Source organism: Nerophis ophidion, linkage group LG17, assembly GCF_033978795.1.
Source record: "Nerophis ophidion isolate RoL-2023_Sa linkage group LG17, RoL_Noph_v1.0, whole genome shotgun sequence".
Taxonomy (NCBI): domain Eukaryota; kingdom Metazoa; phylum Chordata; class Actinopteri; order Syngnathiformes; family Syngnathidae; genus Nerophis; species Nerophis ophidion.
The window spans coordinates 33125831-33150215 of NC_084627.1; the positions used below are offsets into that span (position 1 = coordinate 33125831).

At 41.9% G+C, this 24385-nt stretch overlaps 1 protein-coding gene across 2 annotated transcripts in view; it reads left to right on the forward strand.

The window, feature by feature from the left end:
* The window catches only part of dcc (DCC netrin 1 receptor), an 803111-nt gene that overhangs the window by 747649 nt on the left and 31077 nt on the right, over window positions 1-24385 (forward strand). For both annotated transcript variants that reach the window (XM_061876767.1, XM_061876768.1), the window contains exon 28: window positions 23162-23310. In XM_061876767.1, coding sequence (XP_061732751.1) covers window positions 23162-23310 — 149 coding nt within the window. The remainder of the gene's footprint in view (window positions 1-23161; window positions 23311-24385) is intronic.

A 24385-nucleotide genomic window follows, 5' to 3' on the forward strand; every position in this document is an offset into this window, starting at 1 on the left:
CAGCAGAAACAACACGATATCTGTACAATCAATCTGATTTCTGGGTAACCAGTGACTACTGTGAAAGGACAGTTGACAGCCAGGAAAGACTGGAAGACTTCCAGGAAAGCCTGGATGATGGCAGGAAAGTCTGTACCGGGAGTGGGCGGCTAGTTACCCAACCCACTAGTCTCCTAGCCAGGAGACACTCAACCTTTAACTACGAAAACGAATAACGAAAAACAACCCGAAGGCCCTCCGAGAGGCGGGGTGGAAGATGGGCCTAACAGGACTGACTACTCGATAACGACTGGAACGGACATCGACAACGAGATGAAGACCTTCTGATTGTGCAGGTGTGGATGGGGGAAAGTGACCACATACAGGGGCTTACGGATTCATCAGGGGAGGAAGAAAAAGGAGAGCGAGAAGAAAGGCATGCAACATCTTGCACTGCTCCGGCAGATAAGACAAGCAGGACCCCCAGCCGGGGAGAGAACCACAGAGCCGAGGGTCCAAACATTGTTGATATGCGGACGGTAGAGGAAGAACCCCCCGAGTGGAGCAGTACCCCCCTGGCATGTGAGCATGCTGAAGGTAGGCCCGCCAGCCCCCCAGTCACCCAGCAAACAGAAAAGAGGGAACCAGGAAGAAAGGGCACCATCAAGTGGCCTAGGGCAAGTGATGTGAAGGCATGGCAGAAACTGGACTCAGACCTCAGTCTACTGCTGGATAACGCACTACGTGGTAAAGTGGACAAGAAACTAAACCTTCTTGGGAACATCCTGTACGAGGAGTGCAAAGCTAGATTCGGTAGCCTCACCAAGATGCAGAGCAATCTCCACCCAAGAAAGGGCAGGAGGGAGGCTGAGATTGACGCCCTGGTGCAAGATCGGCGCCAGCTCCGCAGGAGATGGAGGAAAGCAACTGCAGAGGAGAAAGAAGGCCTAAAGATGTTATGGGACGAGGTGAGACAGAAGCTGGGCAGCATGCGAAGAGCAGAGCGTATTCGCAGACGCAAGAAAAGAAAGGAGAAAGAAAGGGCTAGCTTCATGAGGAATCCTTTCAAGCACGCCCGCCAGCTTCTGGAGGAGAAAAGAAACGGGAAACTGGAAGCCACCAAGGAGGAGCTTGAGCAGTACATCAGGGCCCAATACAGTGACTCAAAGAGGAACGATCCTTTAGGTTCACCAGGATACGTCCCTTCTCTTCCACCTCCAACCACGCAGTTTGACAGCTGCCCTCCTCGACTGAGCGAGGTAGGAGCAGTGGTCAAGAAAGCGAGGTCAGCATCAGCTCCTGGGCCTAACGGAATCCCCTACATGCTATACAAGAACTTCCCCCAAGTGCTGAAATGCTTGTGGAAGCTAATGAGCACAGCATGGAAGAAACTACTCATTCCGTCGGAGTGGCAGAGAGCTGTGGCGGTGTTTATTCCGAAGGAACAGGAGTCCCATTACATCAATCAATTCAGGAGCATTGCTCTGTTGAATGTTGAGGGAAAGGTCTTCTTTGCAGTCATGGCCAAGAGACTAACATCTTATCTCACAGCGAATGGCTATATTGACACCAGCTGCCAGAAAGCAGGAGTACCAGGTTTTCCAGGATGCGTGGAGCATTCTTCTATGATTTGGGCACAGATCCAGAGGGCCAAGCAGGAGAAGAACGACCTCCATGTGGTGTGGCTTGACCTTGCCAACGCTTATGGTTCTGTCCCTCACAAACTCATCCAGTTTGCATTGGAATTCTTCCACGTCCCTGTTTCCATCATCAACCTGGTAACCAGCTACTTCAGGGACTTCCAGATGTGCTTTAGCCTCCAAGATTTTACAACAGGATGGCAGCGTCTGGAAGTAGGCATAGCCATGGGGTGTTCCATCTCCCCAGTTCTCTTTGTCGCAGCTTTTGAAATCATCCTCCGCGGAGCCCGTCAGACTATAAGTGGGATGAGGCTGCAGACAGGGCAGAGGCTTCCACCACTCCGAAGTTACATGGACGATGTCACTGTGGTACTGCAAACAGCCCCATGCATGAGAAGGTGTCTGAAGAGGCTGGATGAGCTAGTGACATGGGCACGGATGAAGATAAAACCCTCCAAGTCACGAAGCCTCTCATTGCGCAAAGGTACCAGGAACGACAAAACCATCTTTGTTGCAGGAGGTGAGCAAATCCCTCTACTGGTCAACCACTCCATCCAAAGCCTGGGGAGGCAGTACAATGCGGACCTGTCGGACAAGCATGCAGGCAAGGCAGCACGGAAACAACTCTCAGAAAGCCTAGCGAGCATCAACAAGAGCCAGCACTCCGGAAAGTACAAGTTGTGGTGCTACAACTTCACACTGTACCAAAGGGTTATGTGGCCACTGAAGATGTGCGAGATTCCATCCTCAACAGCCAAAGGGTTGGACAGATTAGCCAACTCCTACATCCGGAAGTGGCTGGGCCTACCGCGTTGCTTCTCCGACACTGGCTTATTTGGGGCAACTTTACTGCATCTGCCGATTCAGTCCATCGCCCTGGGCTACAAGCAGGAGAAGGCCAGATTGGTTCTCGAGCTGAAAGAATCCTCAGATCCTACAGTGAGGAATGCACATGTACCAATCCGAACAGGCCGGAAGTGGCAAGCAGGGCCAGAGGTTACCAAGGCCATCGGCAGGCTTCAACACCAGGAGATCGTTGGCAGGGTGCAAGTAGGAAGAGCGGGGCTTGGCTGGGGAGATTCTCCACGCCTGTGGTCCAAGGCCACAAAGAGGGAACGCAGAGCCATGGTTGTGGAGGAGGTCCCAAGGGCGAACCAGGAGCAATATACCATCAAGGCCGTGTCTCAAGGTCGCCAAGGAAGATGGACCACTTGGGAAGGTACCATCAGCAGACCCATCAGCTGGGCCGACCTATGGAAGATGCCCCAAGCCAGACTTAGGTTCCTACTCAGGGCAACTTATGACACCTTGCCATGCCCCAGAAACCTCCACCAGTGTTACGGCCAGGAGGAGAATTGTCCCCTGTGTGGTGCTCCCATTGCCAGCCTGCAGCACTTGTTATCAGGTTGCAAGATCGCGCTGACACAGGGTCGCTTCAGATGGCGGCATGATCAATCCCTGATAAAACTGGCAGAAATCCTGGAGAGCAGTAGACGAGAGGCCAACAGCCAACCCATAGCCAAGCAACGTCCTGTCATGTTTGTGAGGCCAGGGGAAGGCAAAGGAGACACCAGCCGAAGAGGCCCCCGCAGTGTCCTCTCTCTGGCAAGGGACTGGAGTATGAGGGCTGACATTGGCAAACAGCTCCAATTCCCCCGTGAGATCACCACCACTTCACTCCGCCCAGACATTGTGCTGTGGTCTGCTGTTACCAAGTCTGCCATGCTGGTAGAGCTTACCATCCCCTGGGAGGAGGGAATCCAGGCAGCCTACGAGCGCAAAGCAGCCAAGTATGCAGATCTGGCTGCTGAGTGCAGAGAGGCAGGCTGGTCCACTACCATCTACCCTGTGGAAGTAGGCTGTCGGGGCTTCGTCGGTACATCAACCATAAGGCTGCTCCGAGGTGTGGGATTAACTGGGGCTAAACTCCAAAGGGAAACAAAGGCCCTTGCTGAGGAAGCAGAAAAGGAACGTTTCTGGTTGTGGCTGAGGAGGAGGGATAAGTACTGGGGGTCGAGGCAAAAGATGGGTCAGCTGCAGGGGGTGGCATGGAGACGTCCCTGCCACCGCTTCGCCACCAGGAGGCGTTCCGGGTTTAAAGAGAGCGAAATTCCAATGAGCGGTGGTCCCCGGCTGATGACCCTGCAGCTGACCCAAGGCGCTGTAGGAGGCGCGTCAGGCATACTTGCCCAGCAGAAACAACACCATATGTGTACAATCACTAAACCCTTTCTGTGTCATAATCATTGACTAAACATTACGGGCAGCACTTGTATTGATAGTGACTGCACAGGAGCGGCTGGATATTGGTAGGGACGTGTCCCTAGCGTCCCTACCCAATTTTACGCCCTTGATTTGACCCATTAGTGTTGTGCGCACATTGACGACGACAATTTTTGCCCAGGTTCCGTCATCTATTGATGTTTGGAGGTCTTGTTCCCATTCTGTTCTAATTCTTAGCATGGAAGTGCATTCTAATCCTGGGAGTAAATTCAGTTTATGTGAGACTGCCCTCTTCTTTGTTGGATTGAAAGACACAATTTCATCTGTGGTTGATTTTAAGGGTTTTGTTAGGGAACTGCGGAAGAACTGTTTTAATATAATCTCTTATCTGGAAATATCTAAATATATGGGAACTAGGTAGATTACATTTCTTGGACCACTCCATGAAAGAAGCGAATATATTGTCCATAAAGAGATCATTGAAACATTTCAATCCCCTTTGATGCCCCTTATTAAAAGCTGTGTCAAGTGTTGAAGGTTGAAGGCTCATTCCTTGCAGGTTAAACTGTTTTCTAAATTGACATTATATTTTGAGCGAGTGACTAACTACATAACTAATGTTCATTGTCTTCACTCATAGAGGCAAGGCTGCACCCATTAGGGCTGCTAAGGAAGCAAAACTACAAGAATGTGTCTCCAGCTTCACCCATGTAGGACTTTCCTGATGTAGGTGGTAATATGTCCAGTATGACATGCAATGCAAGTTGGAAGCCCAGTAATAGATACGGAAATTTGGGCCATACCTCCATTATGTTTTGCTCTGTTTGCCATTTTAAATATAAGATGAGATTGTTAAGTCTAATTTATAGAAAAATGTGCCAGGTATAATTACAGACAAGCATTGAAACAAATACAAATATTTTGGAAGCAGTCATCTTAATTGCATTGACTTTGCCTATGAGTGAAATGAACGAGAGTCCAATTAGCCAGCTCTTACTTGGTTTGTGTAAACCAGGGGTGCCCACACTTTTTCTGCAGGCGAGCTACTTTTCAATTGACCAACTTGAGGGGATCTACCTCATTTATATATATCATTTATATTTATTTATTTATGAAAGAGACATTTTTGTAAACTAGTTAAATGTGTTTAATAATAATACAAGCATGTGTAACACACATAGAGGTCTTTCTTTCACAAAGACAAGAATATAAGTTGGTGTATTACCTGATTCTGATGACTTGCATTGATTGGAATCAGACAGTAATGATGATAACGCCCACATTTTCAAATAAAGGGGAAAAAAAGTTGTCCTTTCTGTACAATACCACATGAAAGTGGTTGGTTTTTGGCATCTAATTCATCCAGCTTCCATACACTTTACAAGAAAAACATTGGCGGCAAATTCCTTAGCTTGCTTGATTGACATTCACGGCACCCGAGGGTCTTGTGAGATGACGCTGGCTGCTGCCAGTTCATTATTATGAAAAAATGACAGAGAGGAAGGCGAGAAACACTTTTTATTTCAACAGACTTTCGCGCCGTCCCTTCCGTCAAAACTCTAAAGGCCGACTGCACATTTCCTATCTTCACAATAAAAGGCCTGCTTCATGCTGCCTGCGCTAACAAAATAGTCTCGGAAAGCTTGTGCACGCCAGCTTTCTGAGGGATCGCTTGTGCACGCCAGTTTTCCGAGACTCTGTATTTAGTTAGCGCAGGCCGCATGAAGCAGGGCTTTTATTGTGAAGATAGGAAATGTGCAGTCGGCCTTTAGAGTTTTGACGGAAGGTACGGCGTGAGAGTCTGTTGAAATAAAAAGTGTTTCTCGCCTTCCTCTCGGTCATATTTTCATAATAATGATCTTGCAGCAGCCAGCGTCATCTCACAAGACCCTCCGGTACCGTGAATGTCATTTAAGTGACGTTTTGGTGAAGATTGATGATCACTAATTTTTAGGTCTATTTTTTTTAAAAGCCTGGCTGGAGATCGACTGACACACCCTCCGCGGTCGACTGGTAGCTCGCGATCGACGTAATGGGCACCCCTGGTGGAAACAATTTTCCAGAGTTTTGCCTAAAGACGTCTTTAAAAGTCTTTGTAATAGTAACTCTGAGGTAATTAAAACTGTCTGTAGTGATCTTAAAGGGCAAACTAATATTTTCTAGTATTGAGACGTCCATATTCGAGGCCAGTAGCTCACTGTAAACGTCTCTGCTATCGCTGGGTTCTTTTTGGACCACAGAACACGGCCACAAGCCCTCTTGTTCAGGGTTTACAATTAATTTTATTTTGTCAATGTTCTCTCGTGTTTTTCTTCAATTTTCTTCTCGGGCTTCTCAGCAATTGTCTTTTTGTGCTTTTCAAAAAGCAATTGTCTTCTTGCGGGGTTTTTTTAGCAATTGTCTTCTCGTGCTTTTCAGCAATTGTCTTTCTCGTCAGCCCGTCATCGCCCCTTCATGGTCTCCGACCAGGGGCGGTTCTAGGCATGCTTATATGAGGGGGCAGTCAGAAATGTGAAGGGGGCATCATGTGTACACATCATGCTCCAGCACTTTTTTTCCTGTGCTTATAGTAACGATGCTTTCTTCATTGAAATGGGTCTTTAGCTATGTGTCCAACCCCAACCTGGAGTAGTGGATTGCACTTTGTCAGGCCTCTACCTTCAGACCTGTCCAACTTGGGTGTCCCACCTGAAGACCAAGCTCCGGCTGGTATAGCTCTTACGGTCACTGAGGCACGCAAACCCCCTGACCACAATAAGGTGGCAATCCCTCAGGGGGGGAAACATTAACAGTGCTGCCATATTTCCGACAGGGGAAACAGAAGCAGGCGTCTCGCACCACAGAATACTCTAGCCATGGTCGTGTGCGGTACCAGGCAGGATTGAATGATCTTAATGTTGTACCAAATGCACGCTTTGGGTAGCCACCCAGTATTGGCTGAGATGGTGCGTTGCCATTTAAGTCACTGGGTAGCTGAGCAGGCTGCTTTGGGGGAGCGCTTGTTGGGGGGACGGGGGGAGCTGGTGCAGGAGAAACAGTGCTTGCTGGTGCTAAAGGTGTAGTATTGCTAGCTGCTGTCCCTGATGTACTAGCAGTAGTGTCATTGCTACTACTACATGCAGGAGCAGGACTAGACTTTTTAAATGCTCTGAAAAATGGATGCATTACAGAGCATTAACTTTTTCTTTGTGAGCTGCTGGAAGCTGGAGCAGAAAATAAGTAAGCTTGAACAACAACAGAAAAAACCTGCTGTGATTGCATGAAGAAAAACAACAACAGTACAGGACTACAGCCTGGGGCGTGGCTTTACGTAGGGGTCTGTCAGACAGAGGTCACTTGTCTTCAGTTTGTCACATGCAGTGGACGTGGGCCAGGGGCGTAGCCAGACAGATTTCACTGGGGCACGTGCCCCACTGTTGATCTGCAGTGCCCCAGTAAAAAATTCACCAATAAAAAACAACGCTTCAGAGTTTTAAGTCTACATAACATAGACAACAGCGCACATACTACTTAGTATGGTGATTGATTGCTAATGTATTCACTCCACGAAACAATGAGCACATGGCTAATTAATATGGTAATTTATTCACGTGTGGATCGAGACTTCGGTTGAGAGAGAGAGAGAGGGAGAGAGAAGGGGGGGGTGAGAATCACTGCTGAGGTAGGTAACGTCAGCCAACAACAATTTGTTAATTACATTATTTTGATTTTGATTTGACCCAAACTGTAACTCCTAGATGGATTTAAGAAAGTTATTCGCCCGCAGCAGAGAAGAAGCAGCAAGGAATGAGAGATGTAAGTGAAGTCCTAGCTAGCTAGGCAACATCATTGTCTTAAGTTGATGCTAAGTTAGCTAACGTTATTCCTTGTATCAAGACAAACATATTCATTTGCTGTTCGAATTGTCGGTGGAATTTCCAATGAACATGAAACATAATGTTGGTTATTGTCTGCTGGTTCTGAATCAATGATGATTTGGAGTAAGCATGTGTGAGTTGAGTGCTTCTCAAATGGTTTATCTTCAGGAAGAAAAACATTTTTCCATATCATCAAGTCGTGAGCCAAATTTTTAAATCATTCAAGTTTATTTCACAGAAAAATAGCACAGTAGACTTGTCTTGTTAATCGGTGTGACTTTGACTAAAATAATCTTGTTTTGTCACCAGAAAAATGGTTACAGCTAACGCATCTGGTTTTGTTTCCAGAAAAAATAGTAACATTTCTGTATTTGTTTTCAGAAAGATGGCTGAAAATACCGGGTTTTGTTGCCCCGTTTAGATTTTTTAAAAATATATTTCCATGTCTGTCCTGAGTCCTCCTCCAACTTGTTAGTCGGTTTGCCTTTTGCTAAAATACTCACTAATAGTCACTAGAAAAATAGCTAAAAATATCTGGTTTTGTTGCCACAATTTGATTTTTTTCTCCCTAAACTTTTTTTTTTTCATGCACACATCCGACTGCGACTCACTGAAAATGAAATACAATCCACTTTTATGTCACGACCCAGCAGTTGGGAACCACTGGTCAACTGTATAACAGTTACTGTAATATTTCCATGTCTGTCCAGAGTGATTGACCACTTTGCAAAAATGAAAAGGAGACGTTACAGTTCACTTCTCAGAAAATGATTCCCTGAACAGACACACAACAGTTGTTCATTTAGTCTACTACTGTGGCTTTATTGTTTTGTGTATATTTTATAGTTTTGTTTATCTAAAATAGGATTAGCCACGTTGCCATAAATGGAAATTAAATAATATAAAAGAACCCAGAGATTTAGTTGTGCTTTATTTTTTGTTTTACTTTTGTAGATGTTAAATTTGCAGATGATTACTGCAATATATATTTCAAAAAGATTCATTGCTCTTCCTTTTTGCTTTTACCAGTAGCAGTTTAGAAGTCTGGAGTAAAAAAGTGCACAAGTAGGTCAAATGCATTAGTTAATTTCAGGTGGTTAATCAAAGATCCATACAACATAATCTGATATGATTTCATAGTTTAAAGCACTATTTATGTATTTTTTATGATAAATAAGAGCTAAAAATGTTTTTGCTTGCGCGCTTTGCACACTTACATGAATTATTTGTGCCCCAGGTGTGCCCCAGTACAGTATTAGGTCCAGTGATGCCTCTGGCTCAGAGCCTCCGCTGTCACTGCTCTCGTCAAGTTGTAAAAAAAAAGGAACTCCGTAGCACCGAAAGTCCGTGACGATAAACGTGTTTATGACAGATAAAACTACCCAAATACACCCATCCTAACAAGTATATGATAAATGTAGACACCTTTTCCTTTTCTTTTACTGTCATACTGCAACAGTGATTGGATGTTTACTGAGGGCTGAGGGGTGTGTGCGGGTGTGTGTCTGCTACGCAGCCTGTGGAATGTGAATGGTGAATACACGCACAGCGGAGGGAGTGATGGGAGGGAAGCCGACACTACTATATCGTGTGTGTCCCTTTTTCGACAGATTTTTCCCCTAGTGCAGATAATTTTGTCAACTTGTAATGTAGTAATTTTGTGAGTTTATTAAAATGTGCTTTCTCAAATTTTGACATTTATTTAAGGGGGCTCTGCCCCCTCTTGCCCCTGCGTAGAGCCGGCCATGTCTCCGACGCTGCTATTAAAGAGACAGGTGATTAGATAACTCATTCCAGCTGAGATATCTCCTCACCTGTCAGTTGTCCCACAGCCGGCTCCCGCGCAAGCCCTGCCCACAGGGGGCACGTGGACCACGCCCCTTCCGCACTTACTTTTATGTAAATGAAATTTATAACCTGAGATTTCCCCAAACCAATGTAACAGGCTTAGAAATAAATGGAATTGCAGACTCTGCATTGGACACATAATGAAGGTCGTCAGCATAAAGGGACAATTAATGGTCTATAATGGAGTGATTAGGCGTAATGTGAAGTGAAGTGAATTATATTTTATATAGCGCTTTTTCTCTAGTGACTCAAAGCGCTTTACAAAGTGAAAACCAATATCTAATTTTTACATTCAAACTAGTGTGGGTGGCACTGGGAGCAGGTGAGTAAAGTGTCTTGCCCAAGGACACAACGGCAGTGACTAGGATGGCGGAAGAGAGGATCGAACCTGCAACCCTCAAGTTGCTGGCACGGCCATTCTACCAACTGAGCTATACCGCCCCCTAAGGGCCAAAGCTTGGGGTTCGATAGCCAGGATAAAAAGAGGGGGATTGCGGGGGCATCCCTGGCTAATTCCAAGGTGTAAATCCAAAAGACTTGAATACAAATTATTAGTCAGAATCATAGCAGAAGGGCTGGAATAAAACAATTTTATCCATGTGATGAATATTACCCCGAATCCACATTTTGCCAGCGTTTCAAAAAGATAGTCCCATTCTACTATATCGAATGCCTTCTCTGCATTCATGGAGAGAAGACCTTCCGAAGCAGCTTGACAAGGAGTGTACATTATGTTAAACAGGCGTCGGGTATTAAAAAAGGAGCGTCTATGCATAACAAAGCCTGTCTGGTCTGGGGATATTAAACAGGGGAAAATGATTTCCAAATGATAAGCCAGTACTTTGGCCAATGTTTTATATTCTGTGTTTAACAAAGATATGGGTCTATAGCAGTGACGTGCACTCAGGGCCTCACCTGCCATCATGGAAAGAACAAAAATGTAAAAAGAAAAAAAGATAATTCAATTGTTATATGTATCCAGTGATTATACTATAAAGTTATTTTCCATTTAACTTCACCAGTTTTAGATTATTTTTATTCAAAATCGCTGAATTTTCACATTTGTCGTTCAAATACTAAGCAGAGAATTACGGTGAGTCACAGCCAGTTTAGCCTCCCCGTCACCATGGATTGTGCAATGACTCGGCTAACTGCTGGCTGCTGTGCAGTGAGACGGTATTGCTATATGAATTATATTATACATTTCCATTGTTTAGTTAGCTGAGGTATATAATGTACAGTGTATTTTGTCAACAACTGTATGTGGGTAACGTATTTCTTGTGCTGGGCAATCATAAAACGGCTCCGAAGACGGACTATGTGAGGCACCTGTTCTCCGGCCTCCTGGTGGTAGAGGGCGCTAGTGATCCCAGAGATCATTCTTGCACTACTCGGCTAGGCTTGGGACATCTGAAGCCAGCATGTTTTAAAGTTGTCGTTTGCCTGCATATCGTAAAAACAACCGTCCAACATTTTACAACTAATTGTAAACTTACAGATGCCGACCATCAGGGCCGAGTTGCGACGAACGAGTGTGTCGATGTTGGTAAGAAATTTTGTTTGCTAATAGTAGCTACTAGCCATACCCATGTATTTTCTATGGGCGGTTAGCATCGGGTTTTAATCCCGTTTCCTCCAATGTTTCTGATCCGATTGAATTTATATTTATGTCGAGTCTTTATTTTGGGTACTTAAATATGGTGACTGAGTATTGTGGCATTTTAAGGCCATCTGCAATATTTATGCTACAGTACAACCTGCCCATAAACTGAACTTCCCCTACAAACTGCCATATCCACAACGCCAACCTGTTTGGCTGTCTGAACTGCGAATGCACATATGGACTGCGATCAGTCTCATAAACTTGAAGAACTTTTGATATTACTTTTTATGAATTACCTGAACTAAACCAACATTGTTCGTTGAGATTCCTTTCAGTTTTTTTCTTCTGTTTAGAATGGCCATTCCTATTAATGTCTGTCCACTAGTTGTTGCACTGTACATGTTTAAAAAACACCAGTATCATTTAAAGTATTTAATTGTGTCTGTCCTACTCTCTCCGAGTCGTAATCTAGACTTCTGATTAGCCCAAATATTGAGAACTTCTACTATACTAGTTAAAGTACCAGCTACATTAAGTTAAAGTAAAAATGATTGTCAAACACACACTAGGTGTGGTGAAATTTGCCCTCTGCATTTGAACCATCCCCTTGTTCACCCCCTGGGAGGTGAGGAGAGCAGTGAGCAGTGAGCAGCAGCAGCCGGGAATCATTTTTGGTGATTTAACCCTCAATTCCAACCCTTGATGCTGAGTGCCCAGCAGGGAAGAATGCTGGTATGAGCTTTTAAACACAACCCGTTAATTGCTGCCAATCTAATGGTGAATAAGATACTCTATAGCAGGGGTCGGGAACATTTTTGGCTGAGAGAGCCATACAAGCCAAATATTTTAAAAAGTATTTCCGTGAGAGCCATATAATATTTTTTTAAGACTGAACACAACTAAATGCATGCATTTTTAAGTAAAACCAACATTTTTAGAGTATAATAAGTCTCTTATTCTTTTTAATAACACTGTTATTCTGAAGCGAACCAACAATACATAAAATACTTCTTACCATTAACGTGACATCTTAAACAGGTGCGGTAGAAACCAAATGGATGGATTAAAATACATGAGCATGTTTTATACTTTGAACGTTATTTTTGACGCTATGACTACCAGCGGAATTATTCATTACTTATCGTGTTAAGCAATGTCAGCTAAGATTTATCTGAGAGCCAGGTGCAGTCATCAAAAGAGCCACATCTGGCTCTAAAGTCATAGGTTCCCTACCCCTGCTCTATAGGGTTCATATGTTTATAAATCTGACTGTGATGAAGTCAGTGCTTCACCAGCCATGAACCTCACCGCACGTCACTGGTCTATAGGATACGCAGTTTAAGGGGTCCTTGCTCTTTTTTTTGCCAGTAATGTTATGCATGCCTGATTTAGGGTAGTTGGAAGAAATCCCGCTTCTGGTGATTCTGAATACATGGCTGCCAAAATGGGAGCTAACTGTGTGGAGAATTCCACATAAAATTTACACGGTAGACCATCCAAACCAGGTGATTTTTTTTAGTTTGTAGAGACTTAATGGCCTCCACTATTTCTTGTTGTGTTACTGGCTTATCTAGATTCAAGACCTGATCTGGTGGCAAGGATGGGATTTGTAGATCCTTAAAAAAGTCCTGTATGGCATTGGGGTTGGAGGCGCTGTTGGACGCATACAGTTTACAATATTAATCTTTAAAAATGTTATTCATTTCCTGTTGGTCTGTAGTGACCCTACCATCCTGAGAAAGCACAAATTGATAATTTGTTTAGCTCTTGCCCCCTTCAATTGTCTGGTCCGGAGGACACGATGTCCACAGTTTCCAAAAACAATTTGAAATAATTGAAAACATAAATTACCTTGAAAACATGGAATTTAAAATAAATGAATACAAAGATAAGCCTCAACAGTCATGAACTGCAGGTCACCGTCCTGAAACTGAAAATGATGGTAGGTAACAAATTCAATTAAATGTGTTCTGTACTAAACTTATAGGGATTCAGGGCTTAGTTCTTTTTTCTTTCTCGGTGGTATTTAGATGTGATTTCAAAAGGAATTATAATGAAAACACTTTGTTGCAGCTTTTCCAAATTAACAAGTGAACTTTGCGCACTGGTGATATTGTTTTCGTTTGAGCCTCAAAAGCATCAGAGCGACTTTAAATCTCAAATTTGTCCATCCAATTGGATGAAATCAATATTAATTTTGTATGTTAGTGACTCTGTGAAAATCAATCTATATCTGTCAGACAATCCACCTTCATAATTTAGTACTGGACATCAGCATGCTATATTTAGCCTTTTAAACGTTATCTAGGGGATGCGAACATATTCCCTCATTCATCCTTAACATACAAGTGAAGATAGGGCTGAGCTCACCGGGATGTACATTGTCTTTGAATGATTGAGCATCAGTTACGTGCGGTGAACTAAACACCAGGTGAGGCATAAATACCAATTGATTTATTTTTTATTTTTTTTACATAAAGGCCTACTGAAATGAGATGTTCTTATTCAAACGGGGTTAGCAGGTCCATTCTATGTGTCATACTTGATCATTTTGCGATATTGCCATATTTTTGCTGAAAGGATTTAGTAGAGAACATCGACGATAAATTTCACAACTTTTGGTCGCTAATAAAAAAGCCTTGCCTTTACCGGAGGTAGCAGACGATGACGTCACCCGTGTGAGGGCTCCTCACATCCTCACATTGCTTATAATCATAGTCTCAAGGAGCAAAAGCTATTTGGACCGAGAAAGCGACAATTTCCCCATTAATTTGAGCGAGGATGAAAGATTTGTGGATAAGGAAAGTTAGAGTGAAAAAAAAAAATAAGCGAAGGCTCTGGGCGGCAGCAGTGTGAGTGTTTCAGATGTAATTAGACACATTTACTAGGATAATTCTGGAAGATCCCTTATCTGCTTATTGTTTTGATAGTGTTTTAGTGAGATTGTAAAGTCATACCTCAAAGTCGGATGGTTGGGGTGAACGCCAGTGTCTTTGATGGAAGCCACAGCTGCCTTTTTTGACAGCTGCTGCAGGAGGAGGTCCAGTAATCCACTGTTGTCTCCGGTAAGAGCCAACTTAATATCTCAATTTTCCCATCCAAAAACATGCTGGTTGACGTAGAGAAATATGTTCGCTTGACCGCTCTGTGTTAAAGCTTCACAACGAACAAAGAAACACCGGCTGTGTCTCGGTGCTAAAGGCAGCTGCAATCCACCACTTTCCACCAACAGCATTCTTCTTTATAGTCTCCATTATTCATTGAACAAATTGCAAAATATTCAGCAACACAGATGCCCAAATTACTGTGTAATTATGGGATGAAAAGAGACGACTTTTAGCCGTGTGTGGTGCTGGGCTAATATGTCCCCTCCAACCAATAACGTCACAAGCACGCGTCATCATACGCGTCATCATTCCGTGATGTTTTCAACAAGAAAATCCGCGGGAAATTTAAAATTGCACGCACACGCCCTATACACACTGTGTGTAGCCGTGGAGGCACTGCCTGTGTCTGCCTCACTTCTCGTCTGCTGCATTGTTTTGATCAGGAAACATGGAATTTCCGCGATTTTGACCATGAAAATGATCAAAATAGACAGGAACCACACCAAAATGACATAGAAAGCATAAACCAAAAGAGATGTATTAAACCTTATTTTATTTTATTTCTTCGTTTTGGAACATCTCATGGTTAAGACACCTGGTGGCAGGTGAGGCACTGCCTCACTTGCCTCCCCTGACAGCACGTCACTGGTGAGCATCAGTCGCAGATATGTTTTTGTTCTTTGGTGGAATCACAGGACTGTGCTTGATCTCCTAAGGAAAAGTGACTAACTAAAACAGGAGACATGCTTTACTTTGCATAAAAGAAAGTAATCTAACATGAGTTAAACCCTGGGCTTGGATGACCTCAAAGAAATTTTATTTGGTACATGGTGTAATGCTAAGTGTGACAGTCATTAAAACACCAGTAAAAAACACCAACACTTTAAATGGGACGGTGTGGCGCAGTGGGAGAGTGGCCGTGCGCAACCCGAGGGTCCCTGGTTCAAATCCCACCTAGTACCAACCTTGTCATGTCCGTTGTGTCCTGAGCAAGACACTTCACCCTTGCTACTGATGGGTGCTGGTTGGCGCCTTGCATGGCAGCTCCCTCCATCAGTGTGTGAATGTGTGTGTGAATGGGTAAATGTGGAAGTAGAGTCAAAGCGCTTTGAGTACCTTGAAGGTAGAAAAGCGCTATACAAGTACAACCCATTTATTTATTTAAATATTAGGGTTTGTTTGCGTTTTTTTAAGTAAACGTTTGGATGAGGCTCGCTAAAAATACTTAACCAAAATAAATGATACAGTATGTTGCATGTACAAGGTGTATATGGATGGTGTTGGTATTAAAGTAAAGATATAGATGGTGATTGCGGATGTGAGAATGTATTTGTTAGTGGATAAGACTAAATGCAGATATTTTTTAGTGACTTTTAGCGGAAAAGGAAAGGTAATTTTGTTAGTGTTTGAATTCAAATGCTGCAAAGTTTGTTACATTAGTGTTTTGTATGATGAAATCAGTAATAGCATGTGCTGCTCTCTGATGACTAGTTTTACAACATACTTATTTACAAGGTTTAGATCAGGGGTGTCAAACTCAAATACAGAGTGGGCCAAAGTTTAAAACTGAACAAAGCCGCGGGCCAAGGTTGAACAAATTAACCTTTTAATAGGAACCCAAAGAAGTTTTGCGTTGAATATTGAACAAGCAAGGCTTATATAACTTTATAGTGACATGCAAAATCTAGCTTCAAATAATAATAATTCAACATATCAATGGCATGTCAAAAAAAATTTAAATAAAAATTGAATGCCTCTTTTCTATATGCAGCCTTCAGATGTAAATATCAAAATAAACTTTTTCCACAGGCTAATAACACATTTGAAAATAAAATAATAATAATGAATGAATCAAACATTCAAGCCTCTAAGTTGCAAGAGAAACTGCATGAATAAAACGTGAATTATTGCTCAGTTAGCTACACTTATTTGCTTTAACAATGAATATGCAATAAGCAACGCTTATATAACTTAACAGGGCAAAATCAACTTTCAAAAAACAAAAAAAAAAAACATAAATTGTATATTAAATAAAATTTAAATAAAACATTTAATGCCTCTTTTCTATTTGCAGCCTTCTGAGATAAATATCAACATTAACTTTTTCCACAGGCTAATAAATTTGAAAATAGAATAACAATGAGGTGGGTGGAATTGGGGGGGCATAAATTGTACCGTCCCAGAAGAGTTTAGTGCTGCAAAGGGTTCTGTGTATTTGTTCTGTAGTGTTTATGTTGTGTTACGGTGCGGTTGTTCTCTCGATATGTGTTTGTCGTTCTTATTTGGTGTGGGTTCACAGTGTGGCGCATATTTGTAACAGTGTTAAAGTTGTTTATACGGCCATCTTCAGTGTGACCTGTATGGCTGTTGACCAAGTATGCGTTGCATTCACTTATGTGTGTGCACAACTTGTGTATATTATGTGGCTTGGCTGGCACGCTGTTTGTATGGAGGAAAAGCGGACATGACGACAGGTTGTAGAGGACGCTAAAGGCAGTGCCTTTGACGCTCGCCCCCAATATTGTTGTCCGGGTGGAAATCAGGAGAATGGTAGCTCTGGGAGATTTTCGGGAGTGGCACTGAACTTCGGGAGTCTCCCGGGAAAATCAGGAGGGTTGGCAAGTATGAGTGAATGCGGTGTTACAGCATCACCGCCGCCTTATAATACCGGCGGGCCAGCTCTAATGTTAATTTGTTATTGCCGCAAGGGCCAAATGAAATTACACGGCGGGACAAATTTGGCCCGTGGGCCGGAGTTTGACACCCATGGTTTAGATTATCCATCCATCCATCCATCCATCCATTGTCTACCGCTTATTCCCTTCTGGGGTCGCGGGTTAGTTATTAGTAAATAACTTATCTTATGCAAATGAATAATAATTTTAGACTCTGATATCATTTGAGCAGGTCTTCAAAAGTGTCAAACTTAATAAAACACTTGATATTTTTTAGGACTAATGAAAAATTGGAGGGAAAAAAACCCAAATATTTTTACCCTTTCAAAAACTTAGGGACTTTTACATCCTGTTTGGTTTTGGGATATTGTTGAATAACTGCCATTGTATCGTACACCTTTTATTATTTATTTTTCTAGTTTAAAATTAAAAAAAAAACTATTTTAGGAAAAATCATGTATGAAGTAACATAACAAACATTATGGCTAAAGTACAGCAAAAATGTACTGAAAGGATGAAAAAGTCCACCTTTGCCCCCTGAGGGTTAAATAATATCAGGCCAACACTCTTGATTCTGAAAGCCTGGAGCAAGTTAAATTGACATGACAATACGTAGAAGCTGAAATCTGATTGAACAAAAATAAACTAACATGCATGTTCTGGAAGCACCAAAACCAAAATTTTTTAAATTTTAAGATGGAGAAATCTTTGCAGCATATGTTAGTCTGTGTAAAAGACAATAAATGCTGTGGTAGCGTGCTCTGTCTTAGTTTTTGCGGTTTTATATCCAGCACCCCCTGCGACCCCAAAAGGGAGAAGCGGTAGAAAATGGAGAGATGGATGTTTCTTGCATTGAACAAAGAGCACAATCTACCAAGTCAAATTCCTTGCGAGTTAAACATACTTGTCCAATAAAGCTGATTCTAATTCTGATGAGCCTATTTGTTGATCCGTGACATGATTTTGGTTGACGTTAACAGTTTGGATCCAGCTGTGCCTTGTTTTTCTGCTATGATGTGTTGCTATCAAGACTGTCCCCAGTGTTTTGTTTCGAAGGCGCAAGAATGGATGTCTATTGATCGGATTGTCAATGAATGCAGGGCGACGGTAAGAGGGATTGTGTGTAGAAAAAGCCTGGGGATGTAGAGACTTTAGGAGACTGTTCAGCAAATCAGAAAAGGAAAAAAAAAGAACATTAACTTGCATCTTTAATCATGATATCTTTGATGTTCTTTGAGAATATATTGTATTTTGTTCCTCCTGATACTCTTCATTTTGATGAATGGATGATTTGTTTGTATTTTCCATCTTTGTATAGTATACATGACCTTATGTAGGCCCTGCGAGAAGCATGGAGCATGTGTCTGTGTCTGCAAAATTAAATGTATTATTAATCAACTACAAACCCTGTTTCCATATGAGTTGGGAAATTGTGTTAGATGTAAATATAAACGAAATACAATGGTTTGCAAATCGTTTTCAACCCATATTCAATTGATTGCACTACAAAGACAAGATATTTGATGTTCAAACTCATAAAATTAGTTGTTTTCAACTACTTTGGCTGCAACAAGTGCCAAAGTAGTTGGGAAAGGGCATGTTCACCACTGTGTTGCATCACCTTTTCTTTTAACAACACTCAATAAACATTTGGGAACTGAGGAAACTAATTGTTGAAGCTTTGAAAGTGGAATTCTTTCCCATTTTTGTTTTATGTAGAGCTTCAGTCGTTCAACAGTCCAGGTTCTCCGCTGTTGTATTTTAAGCCTCATATTGCGCCACACATTTTCCCTTCACAGATGTGTAAGTTACCCATGCCTTGGGCACTAATGCACCCCCATACCATCACAGAGGCTGGCTTTTGATCTTAACGTCAATAACAGTCTGGATGGTTCGCTTATCCTTTGGTCCGTATGACACGATGTCGAATATTTCCAAAAACAATTTGAAATGTGGACTCTTCAGACCACGGAACACTTTTCCACTTTTCATCAGTCCATCTTAGATGATTTCGGGCCCAGAGAAGCCGGCGGCGTTTCTGGATGTTGTTGATAAATGGCTTTCGCTTTGCATAGTAGAGCTTTAACTTGCACTTACAGATGTAGCGACGAACTGTATTTAGTGACAGTGGTTTTCTGAAGTGTTCCTGAGCCCATGTGGTGATATCCTTTAGAGATTGATGTCGGTTTTTGATACAGTGCCATCTGAGGGATCGAAGGTCAAGGTCATTCAATGTTGGTTTCCGGCAATGTCGCTTACATGGAGTGATCTCTCCAGATTCTCTGAACCTTTTGATGATATTATGGAGCGTAGATGTTGAAATCCCTAAATTTCTTGCAATTGCACTTTGAGAAAAGTTGTTCTTAAACTGTTTGACTATTTGCTCACACAGTTGTGGACAAAGGGGTGTACCTCGCCTCACCCTTTCTTGTGAAAGACTGAGCATTTTTTGGGAAGCTGTATTTATACCCAATCATGACACCCACCTGTTCCCATTTAGCCTGCACACCTGTGGGATGTTCCAAATAAGCATTCCTCAACTTTATCAGTATTTATTGCCACCTTTCCCAACTTCTTAGTCAAGTGTTGCTGGCATCAAATTCTAAAGTTAATGATTATTTGCAAAAAATAAAAAAAAATATTTATCAGTTTGAACATCAAATATGTTGTCTTTGTAGCATATTCAACTGAATATGGGTTGAAAGGAATTTGCAAATCATTGTATTCCGTTTATATTTACATCCAAGACAATTTCCCAACTCATATGGAAACAGGGTTTGTACATCCCAGGCTATTTATCTCTATTTTCAGGGAATTCCCCAAAAAATGTCATATCCTCCCGGAAACCAGTGTCCTCTGCAGTGGACATTTGTTTTTGGTCTTTTTATTTTGTTCAGTAAAATTAGCTGTTATGCAAAACACAAATCTGATACATTTTCCAAAAGTATCAATATATACTACTATTCCAGTACCACAACACCCAAGCAAAAAATCATCCTCAAAATTTTCACTTGACCACTAATTCCACATTTTCCGTTCAGGTTTTCAGCATTCACATGCAATTTCAACACAAATGTTCTTCTCTACTTTTCTTTGTTGTCTTGTCAATACACAGTTACTGCATTGTTATAGCATTTCCACTGTTTGGTCAGTTTGTGTTTAATGGATGAATTGTATGACGGTTCATCGGTCAGACAAATGACCGGAGGACTCAGACTCCAATCTGTTTCCTGTTAGACGGTCCACTTAGTCGCATATGAACTTGTCATTTAGATCAATCAATGGCAACTCTGTGTAATCAGATCAAAGTGACCCGCAGAGACACTAGCGTTCAACAGCAGATAGTGGATTGTTCGCTGAATAAAAAATGACCAGAAGAGGAATTATTAAATATTTAATAATAGGAGAAATATAAATACAGTGGGGCAAAAAAGTGTTTAGTCAGCCACCGACTGTGCAAGTTCTCCCACTTGAAATGATGACAGAGGTCTGTAATTTTCATCATAGGTACACTTCAACTGTGAGAGACAGAATGTGAAAAAAAATCCAGGAATTCACATTGTAGGAATTTTAAAGAATTTACTGGTAAATTATGGTGGAAAATAAGTATTTGGTCAACTATTCAAAGCTCTCACTGATGGAAGGAGGTTTTGGCTCAAAATCTCACGATACATGGCCCCCATTCATTCTTTTCTTAACACGGATCAATCGTCGCTGCAAACCGATCCAGTAAGAGCTGACGATCCCGGTCAGATGAAGCATTACAGTATTTTGAGAACAAATTAAGCACTGATGTAATAAAATAATGGAATAATGAAAGTAACCATTTAAAATGCAATACATTGTTTTTTATCACAGTTTTTCCCTCATTGTAATTGGAAGGTCAATAACTTGTAATTACAATTACAGTCTCTCAATCTCAAAATTGTGCTTCAACAAATAGTGAACATTTTGAAGTGCATTTGTTCCCAGTTGGAAAAACTGGGTCAGGTGGCATGTTTTGTGATCTTTTTTGTTGCCATTACTTTTCAACATAATTTCTCATCTGGTTTTAATCGGATGTATTATTTGGGTTTGCAATCACCTTTTTTCCATCCCTAAGTGTGTTACTTTTCTGTGCTTCACTCTTTTCATTTGATTATTTAATTGAATAACTATGCCTAGGTGCGAACAGCAATGCACAGAGTGAACCCTCTTGTATCCTGATTAAAAACGAAAAACACAGAAAACAAACACACACGGATATGGTTATTTAGCAATAATGGCAAAGTTATGAAGTTAATTTTCATTTATCAGTATTTAATTGGTTTAGGCCACGGCTCTCGAGCCGCATTCTGCTCTCTAGTGCCGCCCTAGTGGCTCCATAGAGCATTTTTTTAAAAAGGATTGAATATGGGAAAAGATGGGGGGAAATTTGTTTTTTGTTTTTTGTTTTAGGTATGTTTTTTGTTTGAAGACAAACATGACACAAACCTTGCCAATTGTTAGAAAGCCCACTGTTTAATATGTTTGTGTGTAAACTTCACTGACGAGAGTTTTTGGTTTACATCATTCTGTCCTACTAATTTCGGCGGTTCTTGAACTCACCACAGTGTGACGCAACAGTTTATTTGTAAAATCTTCCACTCCTTCTTTGTCTAATTTTGTCCACCAAAAGTTTTTTGCTGTGCGCGGTGAGTTTTGTTGATGTTATTGACTTGTTGGAGTGCTAATCAGGCATATTTGATCAGTTCATGTCTGCAAGCTAATCAAAGCTTGCAGTTGTGGCTTGTGCAGCCCTTTGAGACACTTGTGATTAAGGGCTATATAAATAATTGATTGATTAAATGCTAGCATGCTATTTAGGCTAGCTGTATATACATATTGCATAATTATGCCTTATTTATAGGCATATTTGAGCTAATTTAATATACTTTTATCCTTTTTGTATATAATTTAGTTTTGCATGTCTCATGACACATTATCTGTATGTAATATTGGCTGCATTACAGATAATTGTTTGTGTTCAATGTTGTTGCAGATCCCAGCAAACATTACCTAGCTTACCAAAGATTGTAATAAATCTGTTAAAAGAAGACAGCCTGACATTTGCTCTAACTTGGACACACACATATATACCTTTGGCCATTAAAAGCCAGTAATTTCCAGGACTTATCTCACCCGAGTTGCCTCTGATTTATTAATGGTCTCTAATGTTGTAAAAATGTGTAAAATAAATGTTAAATTGCAACATTTCTGTCAACGAATATTTGCTTCAGCCTGCAACACATAGACATTTTGATAGTAGGCTAATATTGACACTTACATCATGTGTTGTTGTCTTCATTAGACTTATATTGTCACAAAGTGCTGGTGACAAACCATGAGATGCAGAGAAGGCAGGCTTGGTGCCGGAAAAAATAATTTAATGTCCAAAAATTAAGAAAAAAACAGGAACTAGGAGACATGAAAACTGAAAACCGGGAAACAGGAACCAGCAAACCGGAACTAGAAACGAAAAGACCGCACGCTGCAAACAGCTACAGGATACAGGTACGGCTTCAACGACAGGTAGTAACGACAATGACAAGTCGTAATGACAATACTCCAGCCCAGACAGGATGGCAAAGCAGGTTTACATAGCATCTGGCTGATTGACACCAGGTGTGGCCAGGTGCCAATCAGCCGCATATGGGGGAAACAGCGCTCAGGGAGACAAGCAGGAAACAACCAAAATAAAAGCGCTGGCAGGAAGGAAAAACAAACACGGAGGAAAAACTAAAACATAACCAAACTGTCAGGGACAAGCCTGACATATATATGGCTTTTCATTTTTTGCGGCTCCAGACAGATTGGTTTTTCGTATTGTTGGTCCAATGTAGCTCTTTCAATGTTTTGTGTTGCCGACCCCTGGTTTAGGTTAACAGGTCTTTCACCTGCACCGCTCTCTGCAATTTATTTTGCATTAAATGAGATTTTGGGGAGGAATATCAAGACCATCTCTCAAAATTGCACATTTTCTGTCCACTACTTTAGTTCAGCGTCAGCTCTTCATCATTCACACACACTTTCAAGACAATTTGAAGTTAATAATAATTATTTAAGCAATTTCTCATATATTTTTGCCAACCGAAAGAATACATACTTCAAGAACATGAGACCTGCATTTGAAAAGCGTGTTATTCCATTGGTCTGTCCCCAGTGCCATGTATAATGTTTTGAAGTCAAACATATTTTTTTCTTTACACAGCGGCAAGCCTTCCAAAGCCTCAGGTGAAGACAGCTTCTTTGGGTCAGGCGGGTAAGGCTCGATCCCCTCTGCTACCCGTCTCAGTTCCGACAGCACCGGACTTACTAGAGGAAGGAGGAACAAAACCCACAGAGGATTCAGCTGCCAACGTAAGTGGAAATCAAAGCGATGCTGCAAATGTTGCCGACTTTCTTTTAAACCGAGGCTACATCCCTCAATCTGGAGTCTTTCCAGCTTGATGGTCTTTGACAAAAGGGGGCTGCAGGGTGAGAATCAAGGGATAAGGTCGATGAAGATACAGCGAGGAAGGAAGAAGGGGTAAGAAAGAGTCAGTGAATAGGCCAGAAGGGCAGACATTCAGAAGTGATACATACTGGGCGAATGCCAGGGGAAAGACTTGAGTGGACATTTGAGGGAGAAAATAATCCAAAGAAAGGAAGGAGGCAGAAGGAAAGCACAGAGAGAACGACGTACAAAGATGTGAAGGGGTGCCTGACGACGGAAATTGTTAAATATTCATAACTACTCAATGACAACAGAACAGGACGAGTGGTTGCCGTGACAACGGGGAGGCGCGGCCAGCAGACCAGACAAAAAAGGAGGGGAGTACACAAAATAAAAGAGAAGAAAGAGGAAGGGCGAGTGTGACGACATCAGTCAAGGGTTTGTGCGAGAACCACGTACAGCAGAAGCAATTGTACTGTATTTTTTGGACTATAAGTTGCAGTTTTTTTCATAGTTTGGCCGGGGGTGCGATATATACTCTGGAGCGACTTATGTGTTAAATTATTAACACATTACCGTAAAATATCAAATAATATAATGTATCTCATTCGCGGAAGAAACGAAGAAAATGTCAGCAATCATACACACGTCGACCAATAAGAATTCGGCGGAGGAGGGTCATGGCAGAAGTGCATTGTGGGTCATGGAATGCTAACTGCTATATGCTACTGCCGTAGCTATTAAAATGGATCATTTCATCGTTGGAGGTAACTTATAAAAACTGCGAAGCGCTGAACAAAAATGGCATTGAAAAGGAAATCATGTACTGCAGATTACACAATATCAATATTATTTATCTCAATCGCGGAAGAGATGAAGAAAATGTCCGCAATCATCACACACACGTCGACCAATAAGAATTCGACGAGTGAGGGTCATGGCGGAAGTGCATTGTGGGTCATGGAATGCTAACTGCTATATGCTACATACTACTGCCGT